Below are 18,098 nucleotides of genomic sequence, written 5' to 3'. Positions count from 1 at the left end.
TAAACAGGAAATTGAGAAATATGTGTTGCCTCCCAGAAGCACAAGGGGTGTTCCACCAAAGCGGTATGACCCAAATTTTGAGGCACAGAGGTCCAAGTATCCAGTAAACAAACCAAATGAAGAAAATATATCTCACGTAGCCAAAGCCTATAATGCTGCAATCTACTATGAAACTATTCCCACCACGACGAAAGAAGCTCTCAATTGCAAACATTGGAAGAAATCAATGGAAGATGAAATTAATGCACTTATCCAAAACAAAACCTGGGCAAAGTGAATTCTACCTAGTGGAAAGAAACTAGTGGGATGCAGATGGGTGTTCACGATAAAATATAAGGCAGATGGGTGTTCACGATAAAATACAAGGCAGATGCACTACTAGAAACGGGCCGATTTCCGACGAACATGTTTTCCGTCGGCAATTTACGACGGATTTTTATTCCGTCGGAAATTTACGACGGATTTCCTACGGAATAAAAATCCGTTGAAATTTATGGGCCTTCCGACGGATTTTTTCGTCAGAACCGTAATGTTTCGACGGAAATAAAATCCGTCGGAAATTTCCGACGGAATATTCCGTCGAAACAGTTATTTTCCGGCGGGAAATAAATCCGTCGGAATTTTCTGACGGAATATTCCGTCGGAAGAGTATTTTCCGACGGAATATTCCGTCGGAATATAATAAAATAATAAAAAAAAACTAACCCTAAAAGTTCTTCAAAAACCCAGTTTTCCCCCCCCCTTTTATTTCCCATTCCTCTCTTCTCTTTCTCTCTCTCTGCCCGCCTCCATCTCTTCTCCTCTCTCTCTCTCTCTCTCCTCATTTCTCTTCTCCTTCCTCCTGCTCCTTTTCTCTTCTCTCTTTTCGTTCTTTTTCTTTTCCTCCTCCTCCTTTTCTCTTCTCTCTCCTCATCCCTCACCGGCCATAGCACCGGCCTATCACTGAGCATAGCAGCACCGAGCAACCACCGTCGCGAGGCCCTGCACCATTCTCAAGGTTTTTTTTTTTAGATCTTGTAATTTAGGTATGGCATTGTAATATTAGTTCATAAAATTTAAAATAAAATTGTATATTAATTTATTTCTTTAAATTTTCGTTTGTTAATTATCGTTTTTGTTAAATTTTTTTATTGAAATTCTGATTAATATGTAGATCTGATTTTATTTTTTTTGGTGTGGTAAAATTTTATTATGTTGTATTAATTTTTGTATTTTTGGGGTTAATTTTCGGTTTTTTGGGGTTAATTTCAGTTTTTACTGAATTTTTGGAATGGTGGTGGTGTGTGGTGGTGTTGGTGGTGGTGGGGTAGGGTGGGCTGTTGTGGTGGGGTGGTGTCGGTGGGTTGTGTTGGTGGTGTCTGGTTTCGTATTGGGGTGGGATTGTGGTGGGTCTGGTGGTGGGTAGGGGGGCAGAGGGTGGCAAGGGATGGGCTGGTGGTGTCGGTTTAAGGGTGGTGGCAGGGGGGTGGGTAGGGGGGCAGGGGGTGGGCTGGTGGTGGGTTAAGGGGGTGGGTTCAAGTAAGGTGGGTGGGTGGGTTTAGGCTAGGGCTGGTGGTGGGGGTGGTGGGTGGGCTGGTAGGGGTATGGGTGGGTAGGGGGGTAGGGGGTGGGCTGGTGGTAGGTATGGTGACTGGATAGGGTGGTTGGGGTGGTGCTAGGTTTTTTTTTAATTTTTTTTAATGCTATTTCCGACGGAATTCTCGTCGGAAGTTTCCGGCGGACTTTCCGGTGACCGGAATTCCTCTTCCGAAGATGAAAGTTTGTCGGAAATTCCGTCGGAACAGTGTTTTCCGACGGAAAAGGCCGTTTTTCCAACAAAAGTTTTCCGACAACCCGTACCGACGGAAATTCCGTCGGAAACGGCCTTTTCCGACGGATTTCAGGGTGTTTCCGACGGAATTTTGCCGTCGGAAATGGCCTGTTTTCTAGTAGTGATGGGTGTTCACGATAAAATACAAAGCAAGACTCGTGGCCAAGGGATATACTCAGACATATGGGATAGATTATGCAGAAACTTTCTCACCAGTTGCGAACTTCAACACAATCAGAGTATGATTCTCAATAGCTGCCAACAAAGACTGGCCTTTACACCAGTTTGATGTTAAAAATGCCTTCTTACATGGGGATCTCTCTAAGGAAGTGTACATGGAAACTCCACCAGGCTTCTCACAAGGTTTTTCAACTGGAGAAGGATGCAGATTACGGAAGGCTTTATATGGTCTTAAGCAGTCTCCAAGAGCATGGTTTGGAAGATTCACTTCAGTAATGAAAAAATTCGGATACCGACAGAGTAACTCGGATCATACCCTGTTCTTAAAGAAAAGGGGAGAATTGACTACTTGCCTCATTATCTATGTTGATGATATGATTATTACTGGAGATGATAAAGAAGAAATAGATGAACTGAAAGAGAAACTTTTCCGAGAATTATGAAGGATCTTGGAAACCTTAAATATTTCCTAGGGATAGAGTACTCAGATCACAGAAAGGTATCTTTATTTCTCAAAGGAAGTATGTTCTTGATCTCCTAACAGAAGCAGGGATGTTAGACTGCAAACCCATAGACACTCCAATGATGATGAACCATGGGCTACAAACAATAGAAGGAGAAAAGTTGGTAGATCAAACCCAATACGAGAGACTCGTTGGAAAGTTGATCTATCTCTCTCATACTCGGCCAGACTTAGCCTATGCAGTAGGAGTTGTTAGCAGATTCATGCATAAACCTCAAAGCCAACATCTTGAAGCTGTCTACAGAATCTTGAGGTATTTAAAGGGGACACCTAGAAGAGGGGTCATGTTTGAAAAACATGGTCACTTGGATCTTCATGCCTTCACTGATGCAGATTGGGGAGGATATCGAGATAGTAGGAAATCCACATCCGGGTACTTTACCTTAGCCGGAGGGAATTTAGTTACTTGGAGAAGTAAGCGACAGAAGGTGGTTGTGATGTCCAGTGCTGAGGCCGAGTTTAGAGGCATAGCAAAGGGGATTACTGAAGTTCTATGGCTCATAAAAATATTGTCTGAACTAGGGTACGCACCCAAGAGAAGCTACAAGTTGTACTATGATAATATGGCAACAATCCGTGTATCAGAAAATCCGGTTCAACATGATCGAACCAAACATGTGGAGATTGACAGACATTTCATCAAGGACAGCTTAGAAGCAAAAGTGATAAGCCTACCATTTGTGAGATCAGAAGATCAATTTGGTAGACATCTTGACCAAGGTTGTCACGGCTCAGACATGAAGAAGCTTTGTCCAAGTTGGGTGTTGGAGACCCTACTACCCAACTTGAGGGGGGGTGTTAAAAATTATACTGTGGGATATTTTAGGATACTGAAATATTTTGTCTGTAAATATTTTAGGTTAGTATCAATTAGTATCAAATCCCCCATTATTCTGAGAGAGATTACAGAGACTTGTTTAGGCAAGTTTGTGTATATTTAAACTTGTATTCCTTTCGTTTGTGAATCAATACACAAAAAATTAAACCCCAAAAACTATTTTTATATTTTAACTTATTACACATGAAAAGAATATGTAGATCAGCATAATACTTATTCTAAATAAACATAAGTAGTACATGATTTATGATGAGAATATACTAAGGTTAATGTTTGAACATGAACTTAAAACTTATTAAAAATTAAACTTGAACAATCATCCTCGTTATAAATATCATGTCATTAATTTATAAGTAAGAGTGAAATTGAGAATGTGACATTCACATCAATAAAACAAAACTTATAAGTCTTTAGGTTTAGATCCCTATATTAGCACATTGTATAGTAGACTAATCTAAATTAGTGATGCACTTGAAATAGATCGAATGCATATTAGTTTTACTCGATCTTTTCCTATTATAAGCTTTTGTGATGATGTAAACTTCTTCATGAGGTCTTATAATAATATGTGAAATTTTATAAACCTTTGTCTTTTTTATATGAAGTGCAGTAGTTATAATTAGATAGAGTTATCTATTCATAAATAAGTGGATGTATTAGGTTACTTTTATTACGAAATTTTCATTGAAGTTTCAAAGCATGCGTTGAGTATGAAAGAGGTGATGAAATGTCAATAACTTTATAAATAACCTTTTCGATTTTTTTTTTTTTTTTGAAACATGTCAATAAATTTATAAATAATCTTTTCGATCAGATCATGATGAAGAATTTTCTCAAATAATCTTCCTCTGGTGTATTAAATTATGTATATGTAAAAAATAAGTTTCATGGCTTGATTAGGTCCAATCAAGTGTAAGGGTAATCAGGTCCAAACATGTGTTAGGGTACGTCATCAGGTCTAATCAAGCCGGATAAGATAAGTTTAGGTGAAAAGAGCATAGCATCTTTGTTCCACTTGTTTGTTCCATTTCACTAAGAATTAAAGTTGGCCTAATGGTTGGAGAAATAAGAATTATCAATCCTCCCCTCTAATTGCTAGAATATGGATATCTATACAATACACGACTCTTTAAGTATATTTTGACGCACATGTTATATTATGTAAGGTAAGGGAATTAGTTGTTCATTATATATATATATATATATATATATATATATATATATATATATATATATTAAAGAGTGAAACTAAGGAAAATGTATACATTATCCTCAAACACATAATGAAGTAGATTCTTAATTGTGTACAAGATTGGAAAAGGAAATAAAGATGTAACATTTGAAGCATTAGTGAACATGATTATATTGCTTGTTTTGGCACATAATTTTGATTCTAGCTTGTTATATGTATTGTATACACAATACTACAAATTTCTAACCACAAAAATCAAGATTACTTTTCTTATTAAAAGCAAGAAAACATTAAGTTTTCCCATAGTTGACTTTATTATTAATTATACATTTATACATACCTCCCCCCTTTTGGCTTGGTTAGGTGATTAATGACACTTTTTAGCCGTTTAGTCAACTCAATAAAACAAGGTGATTAGATAGAAATTACATTAACATATAGTGTATGCAAAGGAAAGTTAACCTTACTTTGTCTTAGAATTATAGCATGCTAACACATGGCCCCACCATTAGCCAATCGTTGCATAGTAATATAGTATTAATCTACGTCCAATAGTCCAAGTAGCTAGCAAATCATAATCTTAAGAAAAAAGATAGTTTTTATTTTCGTTTCTTTCCCTATATTTTCCTTACTTGCTTGCTTCAATATATAAAAAAGGTAACACACCTATTCAAGAATATCAAGAGTAAATTGCAATATACTAAAAAAAAAATATCAAAAAAAAAAAAAAAACCTTTTCAACGCAATTCTCTTGAAATAATGCATGCTAGCACCATGTGCTCATATTAAATTATCAACATTTTCCTTCACTTTAGCTTTTTATGTATATAATTTCTTGCTTATATATATATATACATAATCTCAATCTATATATATGTATGTACTTTACAATATACACACCTTAATTATATTCATTACTCATAGTTACAAAGAAATTTTATCATTTTATCATAAAGTACAAAAGCTTATTTCAAAGAAAAATGGATTATGACTTTTCTTCTTCTAGCAAAATCCTAGGAAGGCAATCAACGGTAGGCTCATGCTCTTCTAGGCTCTACTACGGGCGGCCCCTGGAAGGGAAGGCTTTCGTGTGGGAGGCTCAGCCAGGGAAGCCCATCACACCACCACCGGATGATATCTTACCACCCCTTAGCCCACCACCCGCAGTGCTATCAATGAACCTTCCGAAACCCTACTTCAATGTCGAAGATGATGAGCCTAAGGCGAAAAAGTGGTCTAGTGCATGGCTAGTGAAGAAACTCAAGAAAACTATGGCAGGTCATTACAACTATAAAGTTGTAGGAATTATTCCTAGAAAGATTATCTTTTATAATGAAAGGAAACACCATCATGAACAAGAACAACGAAATTTCGAGTCACAAAGGTATGGTCATAGTGAATCAGCTCGTTATTCGAGCTCTTCGTTTGCATCAACGTTGACATCTTCATCAGCTAATTCGTTTAGGGATGATAGAACTTCAAGCAACGTTAATAATCTAAGTACTAAGGCTTTGTTTCGTGGGAAGGCGTTTACTTGTAACCCTAAGGGATTGAGTGACATAGTTGTATTTTTAGGTAAAAAGTCTTGATTAATTGTTTTAACCTCCTTTTTTATGTTTTGAGATGTTTTTTTAGCTTGAAACTTGTGTCATGCAATATGGTATTTAACGTAGAGTTTCTAATTAATTTAAACATTTGGTAATCTTTGTGTTTGCTTCTTTGATTCATGTAATTTGTGATTATGAGATTAATATATTTTCTATAATTCATACTTGATTCTTCAATTTAACCTTATTTCAAGTTATCACTTATGAGTGATATTATGGAGAGTGGGATTAGGTGCAAGATTATTGGGAGTAATTTATGGATCTATCAAATATGCATATTGTGAATTTGGATGATGATACATAATTGATCAAGTATTTTGTCTCCCATGGAAGTATGGAATTAACCTCTTATTAACTTCGTCCCTAAATATTGTGAATTTGTGATCGGTCAAATTATATTGACTATGTCTGATAGTGATCACAATGTATAAATCTTAATCAAGTTTTTTGATCAGATTGTGTTTGGTTAAAATTTTCATAAACAACTTCAAATTTTTTTCAATACGTATTACTTTCTTATAAATAAAAGTAAATAGTCCACAACTTGATTAAATGACACAATCAACCATTTTTTCATGGATAGAGAAAACACAAAGATAGTGATGTAGATGAAAGTCAATCTTAAATCTTGGATTCCACCCTCTCAGAGTTTACTATTATCAACCAACATACTCTAGTTATCATCCATTAGACTAAGAAATGAAAATATTGTGATGAGTCCACTTATCAGATTTTAAAGATAACGAGACAATCAATTTGATCGATTACATACTCGCTTATTTATGCAAAAAAAAAAAAAAAAAAAAAAAAAAAAAAAAAAAAAAAAAGTATAATTGCATTTATGTAACTCATCTTTTATACAAACATACATGTTAAAGATTTTTACAATGCCAGTTTTAAATTTCTTAAGCATTGGAAGGGTGAAAAAACAACCTATCTTACAATACCTCATAGCCGTTGCATATACCTAGCTTAGATCAACAGATTTTCAAATTTTCAAAAATTCAAACACACTAATCCTGTAATCTTACCTTGAACCAAAAACTTTACAAGTATATAGGTCATTATTTTTCAATCAAAATTAACACCAAAAAAAATTGTCTTCAAAGATCAATAACAATGCAAAGCAAAAAGAAGAAGAAGCCTAATTCAAAGATCAAATCCTTTTACCTATCATGTCGAAATCATATACCATGTTCAAACTCGTCATCAATATCTACTAAAATAGTTGTAAGTCCAATTCCTATATTGAAAAAAGTATCACTAGCTTATCATCGTAAAAAGATATCATCTGTGAACTATCCCTCCTCCCTCAGAGATGATCATTGTAATGCATTATTGGTTGAAATGCAATGGCAACGAATGCACAAATTGGAGAAAGAATTAGTGGAGTTAGAGGAATGGCTTTGCACTGAAATAGCGCGACTAAAGAATCATTTAAGGAGTAACAACTCCAATTATGAGCCACATTATGTTACTAAATTTGATGGTAATGAAAGGGATATTAGGCTTGGAAGATTAGACGGTGATGGAGGCTATATTTACTCGTTGAATGGTAATAAGAAGGCGCTTCATGGGACTTGCAAAGATTTGGTCATCCAATTTTCTTCTCCATCACTCGTGCCACATGATATCGGATCCAATATTTCAGAGGTACATAATTGAGGGCTTGTTTGATAATGTTACATTTTTGCTACATATTTTCTGGTTCGAATTAGTTATACCTATACTTTTCTATTTTTCCAAAATAATATCTTGAAACGATGTTGAATACTTCTTTGAATAATTTGCATTCCACTTCTTCTAAAAGATATTAAACTAGCTAATTAAATTTTCATTCTATAAATTTTGATAAATTAGCTTATTATTAAGTCAACACAGTGAGCAGTATTTTATTACTCCTTTTGTAACCATATGTACTTGTGCATAAGATAAAGGAATCTCTTAATAAAAACAAATTGGTTTTCTTATAGCAATTAGATGAACTAAATTAAGCTTGAATCATACATTTTTACAGGTATTAAGTCAAATGGCTGCAATGGGAAAAGAAAATCTAATGACTTGGTTACTTAACTCGATGCCAATGACCGACATTTCAATAAAGAACACACAAAGATTGACCTTAAATCAATGTAACACTCCAAATGATGTATTGGAAGCTATTCTCTTAGAAGCAATTGAGAAGCTAGGAAGACTTGTGATTGAAGGACTCCATATTCAAAAGGGTGTCAAAGAAGTAGTAAAACAGCAACAAGATATAACTCGACGAAGAAGCGAAAATGGTGTAGAAAGGATTGGTGATCATGGTGAAGGCAACGTGGTTATTATCATGGCAATGCTTATTCAAGCAAGAGATCCTCATAAAGGGTATGAAGCAGTAAATGAGATGATGATTGGTTTTGTTGAGGCAGTAGTGAAAAGGGCAGAAGATGATGAAGAAAGTGGGTTTATTATTAAGGGTGTTCATGTTGCTGGATTAGTAGCTAGAAAAAGAAATGGGGAAGCCATTCACAATTGTTTGTGGCATTTGACTGCCTGATTAAGGCTTTGATTGTAATGATAACTAATTTCTTGATTTCAATTTTTAATTATACAACAAGATTTTGGTATGTTTTTATATGTCTCTTTTTTCATTTTGGTTGTAAATGAGGCCTAGGACCCAAGACCCAACAAAAAAGCAAATACTTTAGAACTAAAAACGTGATCTTGCCACACCAACTAAATCTTCATGTAGAATATGATTCGGATTCAACGATGGAACTTGGAAAGATTCCATCTTCGAATCTTGAATAGCCAACTAATTACCGGTTTTATTTTCTTCTCTTTTAGCAATGAGAGAAGCCTACCTACCATATTTCATTAAGGAATGACAAGATGGACAATGTGAGCATACTCTCCCCACAAATTGTATGTAGTAGAGTATAATATATGTGTTCAATTCTACTTATTTCTTCAATATGTGAGAACCCTTTAAACCTGCATATAAAATGCTAAAAATAAAAATATTAAGTTACATGAAAAATTAGAACTACGTCAATCAATGCATGATTTTGTTATAAATCTCTATATTAATAATACCAATGTGGTTATGTAGGAAATGTATTTATGCTTATATGCAACCATCATTAGTTCAATAACCGATATAGTGTGGCAAACTAAACAAAATTAACAGTATGTTTGGGTGTTAGTTAATGAGGAAATTTTATAAAAAGTAAAGATTAAAGACTATGAAATATATTGAAAAGAAAATCCATAGAAATCACTAGTTTCATTCTGATTGCTTAAAGTCGGCAAATCTATTAAAAGTTAAAAATTTTACCTGGTTAGGCTGGTTTTCCATTGTTTAGCTTAATGAGGAAAACTGCTGAAATTAATGAAAGTTGATAGGTTTACACCTACTATATTCACAGAATAGTAGATTTGAGTTAAGACAAGTTACAGGAGAAAATAAGAGCGATTACTGGATTAATTCAGAGTATTTAATATTAATCTCACATACGACTGAATACAGCCTAGACATACAGCTGATTAATGATCATATTACATTAACAATTGATAATAGAATGGAATCTAATCCAACTCAACTCAGCTGGAAACTGATCATAGTATAGACCTTAGACATAAATCATTATATAAACAGCATGTTAACCTACACTAAACCGATTAACTGATGGACTAATAGAATAGTGTATTCATTAGTTTCAAGCCCCTCTGCCCACATGGAACGACATATATTACACAGTTTCTACACGAATAGCACCCTCTTCGTAGATATTTTACAAGGTCAAGTGAGAGTCGGTTGCAAATATAGCCGACGGTTATGTTAGATGATTCTTCATACATCCAGAAGTTCTGGTAGTACATACGTGATCAGATCAGATCAGATCACTCTATAGCCTGAATTGCTTGTTCTCGGTTACTGCTGAAGGCAATTTGATAACAATCATTCAACAGTTCAGCCAAGAAGCAGGAAATGCAACAGTTACCTAGCTGTTTAGCCCTGAACAATTACAGGTAATTTACCTCTGGTGTCGATACAAGTGATTCCCTGAAAACAGAAATAAAATAGGACATCAGTAATGTTGCATTGGTTTAACTAAGAAATCAACAAATATACCGAGGCAGATGGAGTTGATTCTAACTTACCTACGCCTTTCTGACTTGAGTTGTTTGGACATTATAGATGCCTGCAAGGAGAAACACAATGTAGATTCAGCATTTGCGAATAAAGAAGGGCGTGAGGCTGAGTGATAAATGAAATCAAATACTGTCATATAGACAAGGTTACAATTTTTTTGTTAACTGAGATATAATTTAGCACGATGGACCAACAATTTATGACAATAAACTGAAAATTTCATAAGCAATTAGGAGCATAATTTCAATGCCCAGCCACACTCCTGAAGGAACTTCCCTAATACCCACATATTAACGCTGATAATTAACCCAGATAACATTTTTAATGAAAAAACTCTGTCGCACTTTGGAGGTAACATCAAAACCTTGTTTTCTTAAAAGATATGGTACAAAATCATTTTGTAAGGAGAGGTGAAGCCAAGCAATCTTTATATACCACAGCACCCCACCTCTCACTCGAGAAAGAGAATACATGAGTGCTACGATACCTGCTCTTGAATTATGCTTCTTGCTTCCACAAGTTGTGCTTCAAGTTCAAGCTCCCTTTCAGTGACTTCAGAAGTAACATCAGCTCCTTTTTGTGCATCTTGTAGCTGACATAAGCGCTCCTTCAAAGATCAAATAGGGAGCCAACAATTATAAACATGTGAGACGAGGCAATACTGAGAGTATATGTGCAAGATGATGGGAAAAGGGAGAGGAGATGCCAGAAGAACCTTTATTGAAGACATCTTTGCGCGAAGGTTTTCCTCAATTTGACCCCTGCCCATGTGGAATGGAAGGTCAAAGACATCCTGCATCAAGGACAAGGACAAAAGTAACAATTACTTTCAATGACACCGAACAAAAACTCGTCTACTTTAATATCAATAACTAGAAATACCGTCTTTCCGCCAAAAGGAGATTGTGAAAGATCATTGTCATGCTTTTCATTGGAGGTCAGAGGTTGCTTGGTTGAACCATTCGGGGCATTTAGGAAACCACGCATATCCTCCTGCCAACATCAAATTTTCAAAGTCATTATCAACTTCAATAGGACTATTATTTTCTGTGCATAAACACCAAAATGGAAATTATAGATGAAGGCTGAGGCAAGTTATGGCTGCCCAATACTATTCAATAAAAAAATTACTACCTCTAAAGTTAATTAACTTATTAATTTGGGAACACTGAGCTCCCTTTACTTAAACGTGTTTCTTCCTCTAATCTGATTTCCTTTCCCTTGGACAAGCCAAGTTTCCTATATGAAGCATCTCTACTTGCTCCTTGCTAATTTCTAAACTGCACATTCATTACTCAAATCACAAGCAGACATTTTTTAATCGACCACTTAATTTTCTACATTACATAAAGAAAAGAGGCATATTATGGCTTTTTTTTTCTCTTTGCCGGCAGGAATCATAATATATGTACAGTATCATCAATACTAGAGTAGTTTAGGGAAGTAATCATCCTTATCAGAATTCAGAAGATGGACACTCCATTTTTTATTGACATGCATCTTTCCAAGTAACATAATTTCCTATAGCTATAATTTTTCTAATCATAGTTAACTGGCAAAAGAAGAAAACTAAAAGTTGATTTAAGATACAGATACTTCTCTATATTAAGGAGAATAGGAGATTATAACTACAACAATGTGGACCCAAAAGAATGACATGTTGATAATGTTTGTATGAATGTCTTAGAATTTAACTTGAACTCAACACATCTCTCAAAGTTTAGTCAGTTGAAAATATTATCAAATCTAGCAAAAAAAAGGAGTTTTGTGTAAAGATATCAATTTGAGAACAAATAAGTCCCTAGAACAGCAGAGAACTGGGATAACATTTTTGAAAAACTCATAAAGACTGATGCTTAGAAGATGATGACATCAATACAGATGGAAACTTACCTGCATTGATCTCAACAAGGCCCTCAAATCGTTGTTCTCTTGCATCAGTTCTTGATTTTTGACCTCGTAAGCATCAACCTGCAAACATACATAATTTAGGGTAAATCAGCCCTTTTGTTTCCCCAAAGTCGGCATGTGAAAGTTAATGAATTCTGAGTCTGATAAGCACAATCCATCATTCTACATACAATCTTTTTATAGAAGTCATTGTCTGTCTTCTTTCCATTCCATGTGCCACGCTGCCTTCCTTCTTTCTGCATACAAGTGCCATGACAATTTAATTGAACAGCTAAACCTATAATGACAGCATAAGGGAGCCTAACCAACATTCCACCAATAATTTGTCTATCCATACCTGCAGCAAATTCATTATCTCCATGCCAGATCTAGATTCCTTCTTCTTCTCATTCACAACTTGGTTAAGCCTCTCCTGCAAGTACGAAAAAATCAGTTATGGTCTGAGTGTTCCCAACTCTAGTAGGTCCCGAATATTTAAGTAACACAGCAATAATAGCATGAAAACCCATTCTTTCTGACACAAACCATACCTGCAATTTTATGTACTCTTTCTCTCTCCTCTTCATTTCATGCAGTTGTTGAGTTTTCACTTGCTTTCGATGGGCAAAAAAACGGTGTCAGAAAAAGAACTTGAATTTAAGAGGGGAGGGGAGTCCACCTGCCAGAAATGAGTTCTAACCTGGTTTCCGATAACCATTTTCTGGAATTCATCTCTCTCCTGCTGCAACTTCTCAATTTGTCCTTTAAATCCAGCTCTTGCCTTGGCTTCCTAAACATATGGAAAGCAGGATTCAACATAATTGCAAGCAAACTTTAGCTGAGTATCACTTCAATTAAATAATCATATATGAGCAAGCTACCAACATCCTGGCAAGTCACATTAATATGCACTCTTGAATTTGCAGTCAGACAGCTTAACTACTATTGCACCACCCTAGCTATAAAAAAGTGTAAGTCTAGAAATATCTCTATTATTTTAATCCCAAAAAAAAAAAAAAAAAAAGTTCCTTGTATCCCCCCCCCCGGTTTGTTCATTTGAAAACATATACTCTCTCTGTCCCATTTTTTGCCCCATTTAACTTTTCACGGTCTCCAAGATACATCTTAGAACGCACATATCCTCATTTCCATACACGTAAAAGTTATAAAAACGTGATATTAATAAAACATGCAATGAGCCGAATCTAACAACATCACTCATGACTATATTCTCTCTTATAGACTAACGGTAATTTACGGTCAAGGTTTACAAAGTTTGACCCAAAAAAGACAATGGAGCAAAAATAAAGGGACAGAGAGAGTACAAAGTTTAATACTTCATTGCTATATTGTGAGCCTCAGTAAGGTAGTTAATGAATGAAAAAAATTAGATCTATCAATACCGTTCGAGTAATTGTTGCTATCTCCCTATCTTTTGTTGCCAGCTGTGACTCAAGCCTCTCGATCTTGGCTTCCAACCTTGATATGTCTGAGTTAAGTCTGCAATAGAACCCACAAAAGCACCGATAAGCATGTGTCTACACTATGATTAGATATCATGTTACAGACACAATCAATCAAACAAGAAAAATCCTTAATAATTCCAACTTCATGTAAAAGGAATTTATAGAACAAAGTTTCCATTTTCTCAGAAAACTTTCGTTATTTGCAAACGATGCTATGTGACAGTCAGTACAAGAGCACCTAGATCAATGTTTTTGCAGCATAACCTATTCTGTCAGTTAAGTTTATTAGAAAGATTTGGCTAACCTTCCAGATTAACATAATATAATTATGGTCTTTTCCAAATCGAGATTAAAATCCACAGGCCATTTCGAGGAATAAAAAACAAAACAGGGAACGCCAGGGTCAGTGGGTTTCACTAATATAGACATGTGTTTACTTATTTTCTTCTCCTCTTTTTAACTTCTTTACAAGACAGGGCAGTGCACATAAAGCCCAATGCCACTTTCTGCATCCTCTCTGCCGTCATCCAATCTTGACATTACCTACTTCTTTGGTATCTAAGGATTAAAATTGCTCTACGTACCATCCTCTCAGTCCAAAATAAACCTTCCTTTTCTTCTCTCTTTTTTAATAATTGCACCCAAAGTATTCCGCTTCCCCACCACAAAAACAGCTCCTATATGTCTAGCACTCCTCTATATGAAATCCCACAGGCCACAGCAACCAGTCTAAAAATTCTCCTCCCTACATCAATAATTAAGCTTGATTTTAAGCATCCATGGCTGCTGTCATGGAAACTCCTTAACCACCATGAATGTCATGTAGCACCAAATACTTTACTTCTCCCTGCAAGAACCACCCAACCTCTAGAATTGAGTAAATAAACATAACAGAAATTTCCCAATGATCTTGAAGGGAAAGGCCCCATCCTTTTGAACACCAACAATTTATGTCTTCTCAACACAGCTCCTATCTACTTCGAAGTTCCCACTCATGTCCAATTGTCAAGGATCCGACACAGAACTTGAGGTAAAATGAGTCTGAATAACATAGGTTGGCAGCAACCATTAGTGCCACCGCACGCCACTAACAACCTCCACAAACTAAAACTAAAGTGCAAACACAATGTAGGCTAAAGAAAATAAACAAGGAAATGAGATAAACAAAGGTAGTAGCACATGCGCCTCATTTAATAATTGAACTAAATAAACACTTCTGTATGTACTCAGCCATTTTTTTGGTACCTTTGCAGGTCGATTTGTTTACAACAATTAAGGAAAGATTTTTTATGCCAACCTGGTAGTTTCCCTCATAAAGAGTAATGCAGAAACAAAGATAATTTCACTGAAATTCTACAGACATCTCCAATTCTACATGTCATTCTTAATAAAGTAGTTCCATTACAGAGTCGTGGGTTATGACAAAAAGATGGAGAACATCTAAATTTGGTTGATTACATGCCACCTCTTCCATAAGTTAAGCTCAACAGGTCAAAGAAATAGTAACTATCAGGGCAGAAAGGCCCACTAGGTAGAGCCAAGAAATTGTATTAGGCATACCAAGACCCAATAATTTGAAGCAAATGACGATGTGATACATCCCAATAATAAGGTCTCAGTCAAGAAGCATGGCTTCACTTTGTTGTTTCAGCATATCATAACAGGTGCAATCCATACATAACATATACAAAGTATACATAAGTTTATGGGACAAAAAAAAAAGGTACTCTGATAGAATCACTATACACACAGCCGAAGCTTGCGGTTGTTTCACATGCCTATGGCAATGAAGCAAGTGGACTCAAAGTCAAGTAGATAAAGCCATTTAAAGTTTTAAACTATTAGAAAGCTACTCAAGACAGCTAGTTATAGGCTTTGTGGTAGTTGATTGAAGTTCAGGGGGTTAAACCTTACAATTGGATATGTTCGTGCGAATAAACATAAGTTTTAGCTCAAATACTAAGCCCCCAATGCTATATTAGCTTGATCCATTCTGGTGTTGATATTTGAGGTGATTATTGCAAGAAAGGTGAAAATTGGCACTATTGTAGAAGAAAATTGGGAGGTACAATATGTTTATCATTCCTTTGCTAGCAAACATACTCAACAGCCACAAAGAAATGACTAGATGAAAAGAAACAATTCACATGCTACAGCTGCTGCTTAAATGGCAGTAATCAATTAGCTAACCAGATTACGAGTGATCTGAATGGAACATCAAAGGTAATCATCAATAGATAACATTAGAAAGTCTAGAAATGCAGACATTAAAAAAACATTCTTGTCCATACACAATACCAATACATAGAAGACTCATCCTCAAACATCCTATTTAATCCACGGTCCATTTAAGTAAATATTTATAGCAAATATCCATGTAAACACTGATGAATATCACTAAAGAGACTTCTAGATCAAAATATTACAACAACATGAGATATAAATAAATGAGAGAACTCGTTTTTGTGCTTGCAATATATTAGATTTTCATAAAAGACAAGTAAAGACCATGAAAATGACAAGGAAGCTCAAACAAATAATAGGACCTAATGCCTATGGAATCTACATCGTCATGGAAGTATTGAAAGCAGCCTAAAATCCTAAATAGATCACAAGATTCACAACGAAGCGAAACTTCAATGAGCTCATTTCAGTGAGCATGTGAAAATGGTTGTTTTTCGAGCAAACTAGACATTCAACAGACAAACTGAAAAGCATAGCAATATATCAGAGTCACACACTTCTTACAATTGCATTTAAAATTGATAATAGGACCACAAGATGATCGGATTCAAAAGTCAAAACAACAAATAAATTTAAAAATCTTATCTAATAGATCATCAATTCAAGTATCTCCAAAGATTTACTACCAAAATCAAGCAACAAATTAAACCAAAACCAGCTGCAAAACATTCTAATTCAGCCATTCATACCGCTGTCTTTGCTCATTCGCTGATTCTCGGAACTCGATATCACGCTGCCTCTGCTGCAACAAAGAGTACATACAATTACAAGTACGAGCCACCGAAACCTGCCGAAACATCACAACACAATACAACACCAATCCAATCAGAAAAATAACTCACATTACAGAAATTGAACACAAAACACACAAAAGAGGAAATGTACTATACTGGATCATTAGCAAACAGATCAAGCGAAGCCGAAAATCCGAATGTAACAAGCGTCTGATTTAAATACTTTATACAATGCTCCAAATTGTTCACATCCGCAAAATTCATCTCACTGCTACTATCACCACACAAAAAAATCAACAAAAAATTCAAAAAAACTCCAAAAATTGGAAACCCTAAGTTAAGTTGAAACAGAGTTAGAAATTGAAGAAACTGACCTCATTGCGAATCCCAAGGAAGGAGAAGACTGAAAAAATCAACGAAAAATCCACAAAAAAAAAATCAACAAAAAAAATGAAAGAAGTTTAGAGAGAGAAAGAGTTAGAGGAGAGAGAAAGCACGTACAGGAAAGACAGAGTCAGTGTCAGAAGACGGCATTATATAGTGGTGTTGAGAGGTTCAAAGGAGGAAGACGACAATGGAGAGAGGAGGAGAGAGAAAATGTCTGAGTTGTTTTTTTAGGGATGATAGATCTTTGAAGGAAGAGACAAAGGTAGGGAGGAGAGAGAAAGAAGAGAGAGAGTGAGTTTGAAAATGAGAATTTAATTTTGGAGGAAAAATTGTTTAAAAGTGATTTTGTATTTGAAAAAAAGGGGGTGATTAATTATTAGTAATGGTGTAATGGGAGTGAAGGGGGAGTTAATTAGGGAAGATGACATTCCACGTTTTATTCGTAATTCAGAATAATCAGCTATCAGTCAGATTATCAACCATTGTTGTTCACGTGACTGCCCTGACTACTTTCATCCCATCAACCCCACCCAACCCCAACTACATGTGTACTCCCTCTATTGCCTTTAAAACTGAGGAAAATTTGATTCTAATAATCCCATCTTTGACCGGTTCGCTACTAATAATCCCACCTTTTCATTATTATCTAATAATCCCATGTCCCTAACCTGTTGGTGACCGGTGTAGTGGATTAATATGTCACGTGTCACTTTGTGATTCGTCGAAATATTTTATATATTTGTTTTAAGAAAAAATTTAAAAAGTAATTTTTTTCCCTTTCCTTCTTCCTTATCATTTTGAAAACGAAAATAAAAAAATTAATTTTTTTTTTCTTACCTCCTGGTGGCCAAGGATTTTTATTTTTTAAGAAAAATATATTTTTTTATATTTCTTTTAAAAAAAATATATATTTTTTTTTATATTTCTTTTAAAAAAAAAAAATTTAAGTAATTTTTTTCCCCTTTTCTTCTTCCTTATCGTTTTGAAAACAAAAATAAAAAAAATTAATTTTTTTCCTTACCACCTGGTGTCAAGGATTTTTTTTTTTTTTAAAAAAAATATTTTTTATATTTCTTTTATAAAAAAAAA

The 18,098-nt window shown here is 35.1% G+C and overlaps 2 protein-coding genes across 6 annotated transcripts; one reads left to right on the top strand and one right to left on the bottom strand.

Moving 5' to 3' along the window:
* Nucleotides 1–5,019: 5,019 nt before the first annotated feature.
* On the top strand, nucleotides 5,020–6,389 carry LOC110692369. The gene has a single exon (XM_021869374.1). The coding sequence runs from the start codon at nucleotides 5,524–5,526 to the stop codon at nucleotides 6,130–6,132; it is 609 nt and encodes a 202-aa protein (XP_021725066.1). The 5' UTR covers nucleotides 5,020–5,523; the 3' UTR covers nucleotides 6,133–6,389.
* A 3,201-nt stretch (nucleotides 6,390–9,590) lies between these two features.
* Nucleotides 9,591–17,490, bottom strand: LOC110692253 (afadin- and alpha-actinin-binding protein-like). 5 transcript variants are annotated; one of them, XM_021869248.1, is made up of 16 exons: nucleotides 17,124–17,490; nucleotides 16,997–17,025; nucleotides 16,779–16,896; nucleotides 16,578–16,675; nucleotides 13,582–13,678; nucleotides 12,879–12,968; nucleotides 12,730–12,792; nucleotides 12,537–12,611; nucleotides 12,370–12,435; nucleotides 12,182–12,259; nucleotides 11,171–11,281; nucleotides 11,004–11,081; nucleotides 10,776–10,895; nucleotides 10,297–10,337; nucleotides 10,174–10,198; nucleotides 9,591–10,072 (listed from the first exon to the last, which is right to left on the bottom strand). In XM_021869248.1, the coding sequence occupies exons 1-16, from the start codon at nucleotides 17,154–17,156 to the stop codon at nucleotides 10,067–10,069; spliced, it is 1,128 nt and encodes a 375-aa protein (XP_021724940.1). In that variant the 5' UTR covers nucleotides 17,157–17,490; the 3' UTR covers nucleotides 9,591–10,066. The 5 variants fall into 5 exon arrangements, with proteins under 5 accessions (XP_021724940.1, XP_021724941.1, XP_021724937.1 ...); XM_021869249.1 differs by having other exon boundaries at nucleotides 9,591–10,069; nucleotides 17,124–17,488; XM_021869245.1 differs by having other exon boundaries at nucleotides 9,591–10,198.
* Nucleotides 17,491–18,098: the final 608 nt, after the last annotated feature.

Source organism: Chenopodium quinoa, unplaced genomic scaffold (assembly GCF_001683475.1).
Source record: "Chenopodium quinoa cultivar QQ74 unplaced genomic scaffold, ASM168347v1, whole genome shotgun sequence".
In the NCBI taxonomy this organism is placed as follows: Eukaryota; Viridiplantae; Streptophyta; class Magnoliopsida; order Caryophyllales; family Amaranthaceae; genus Chenopodium; species Chenopodium quinoa.
This window is presented reverse-complemented; position numbering and strand designations above follow the sequence as displayed.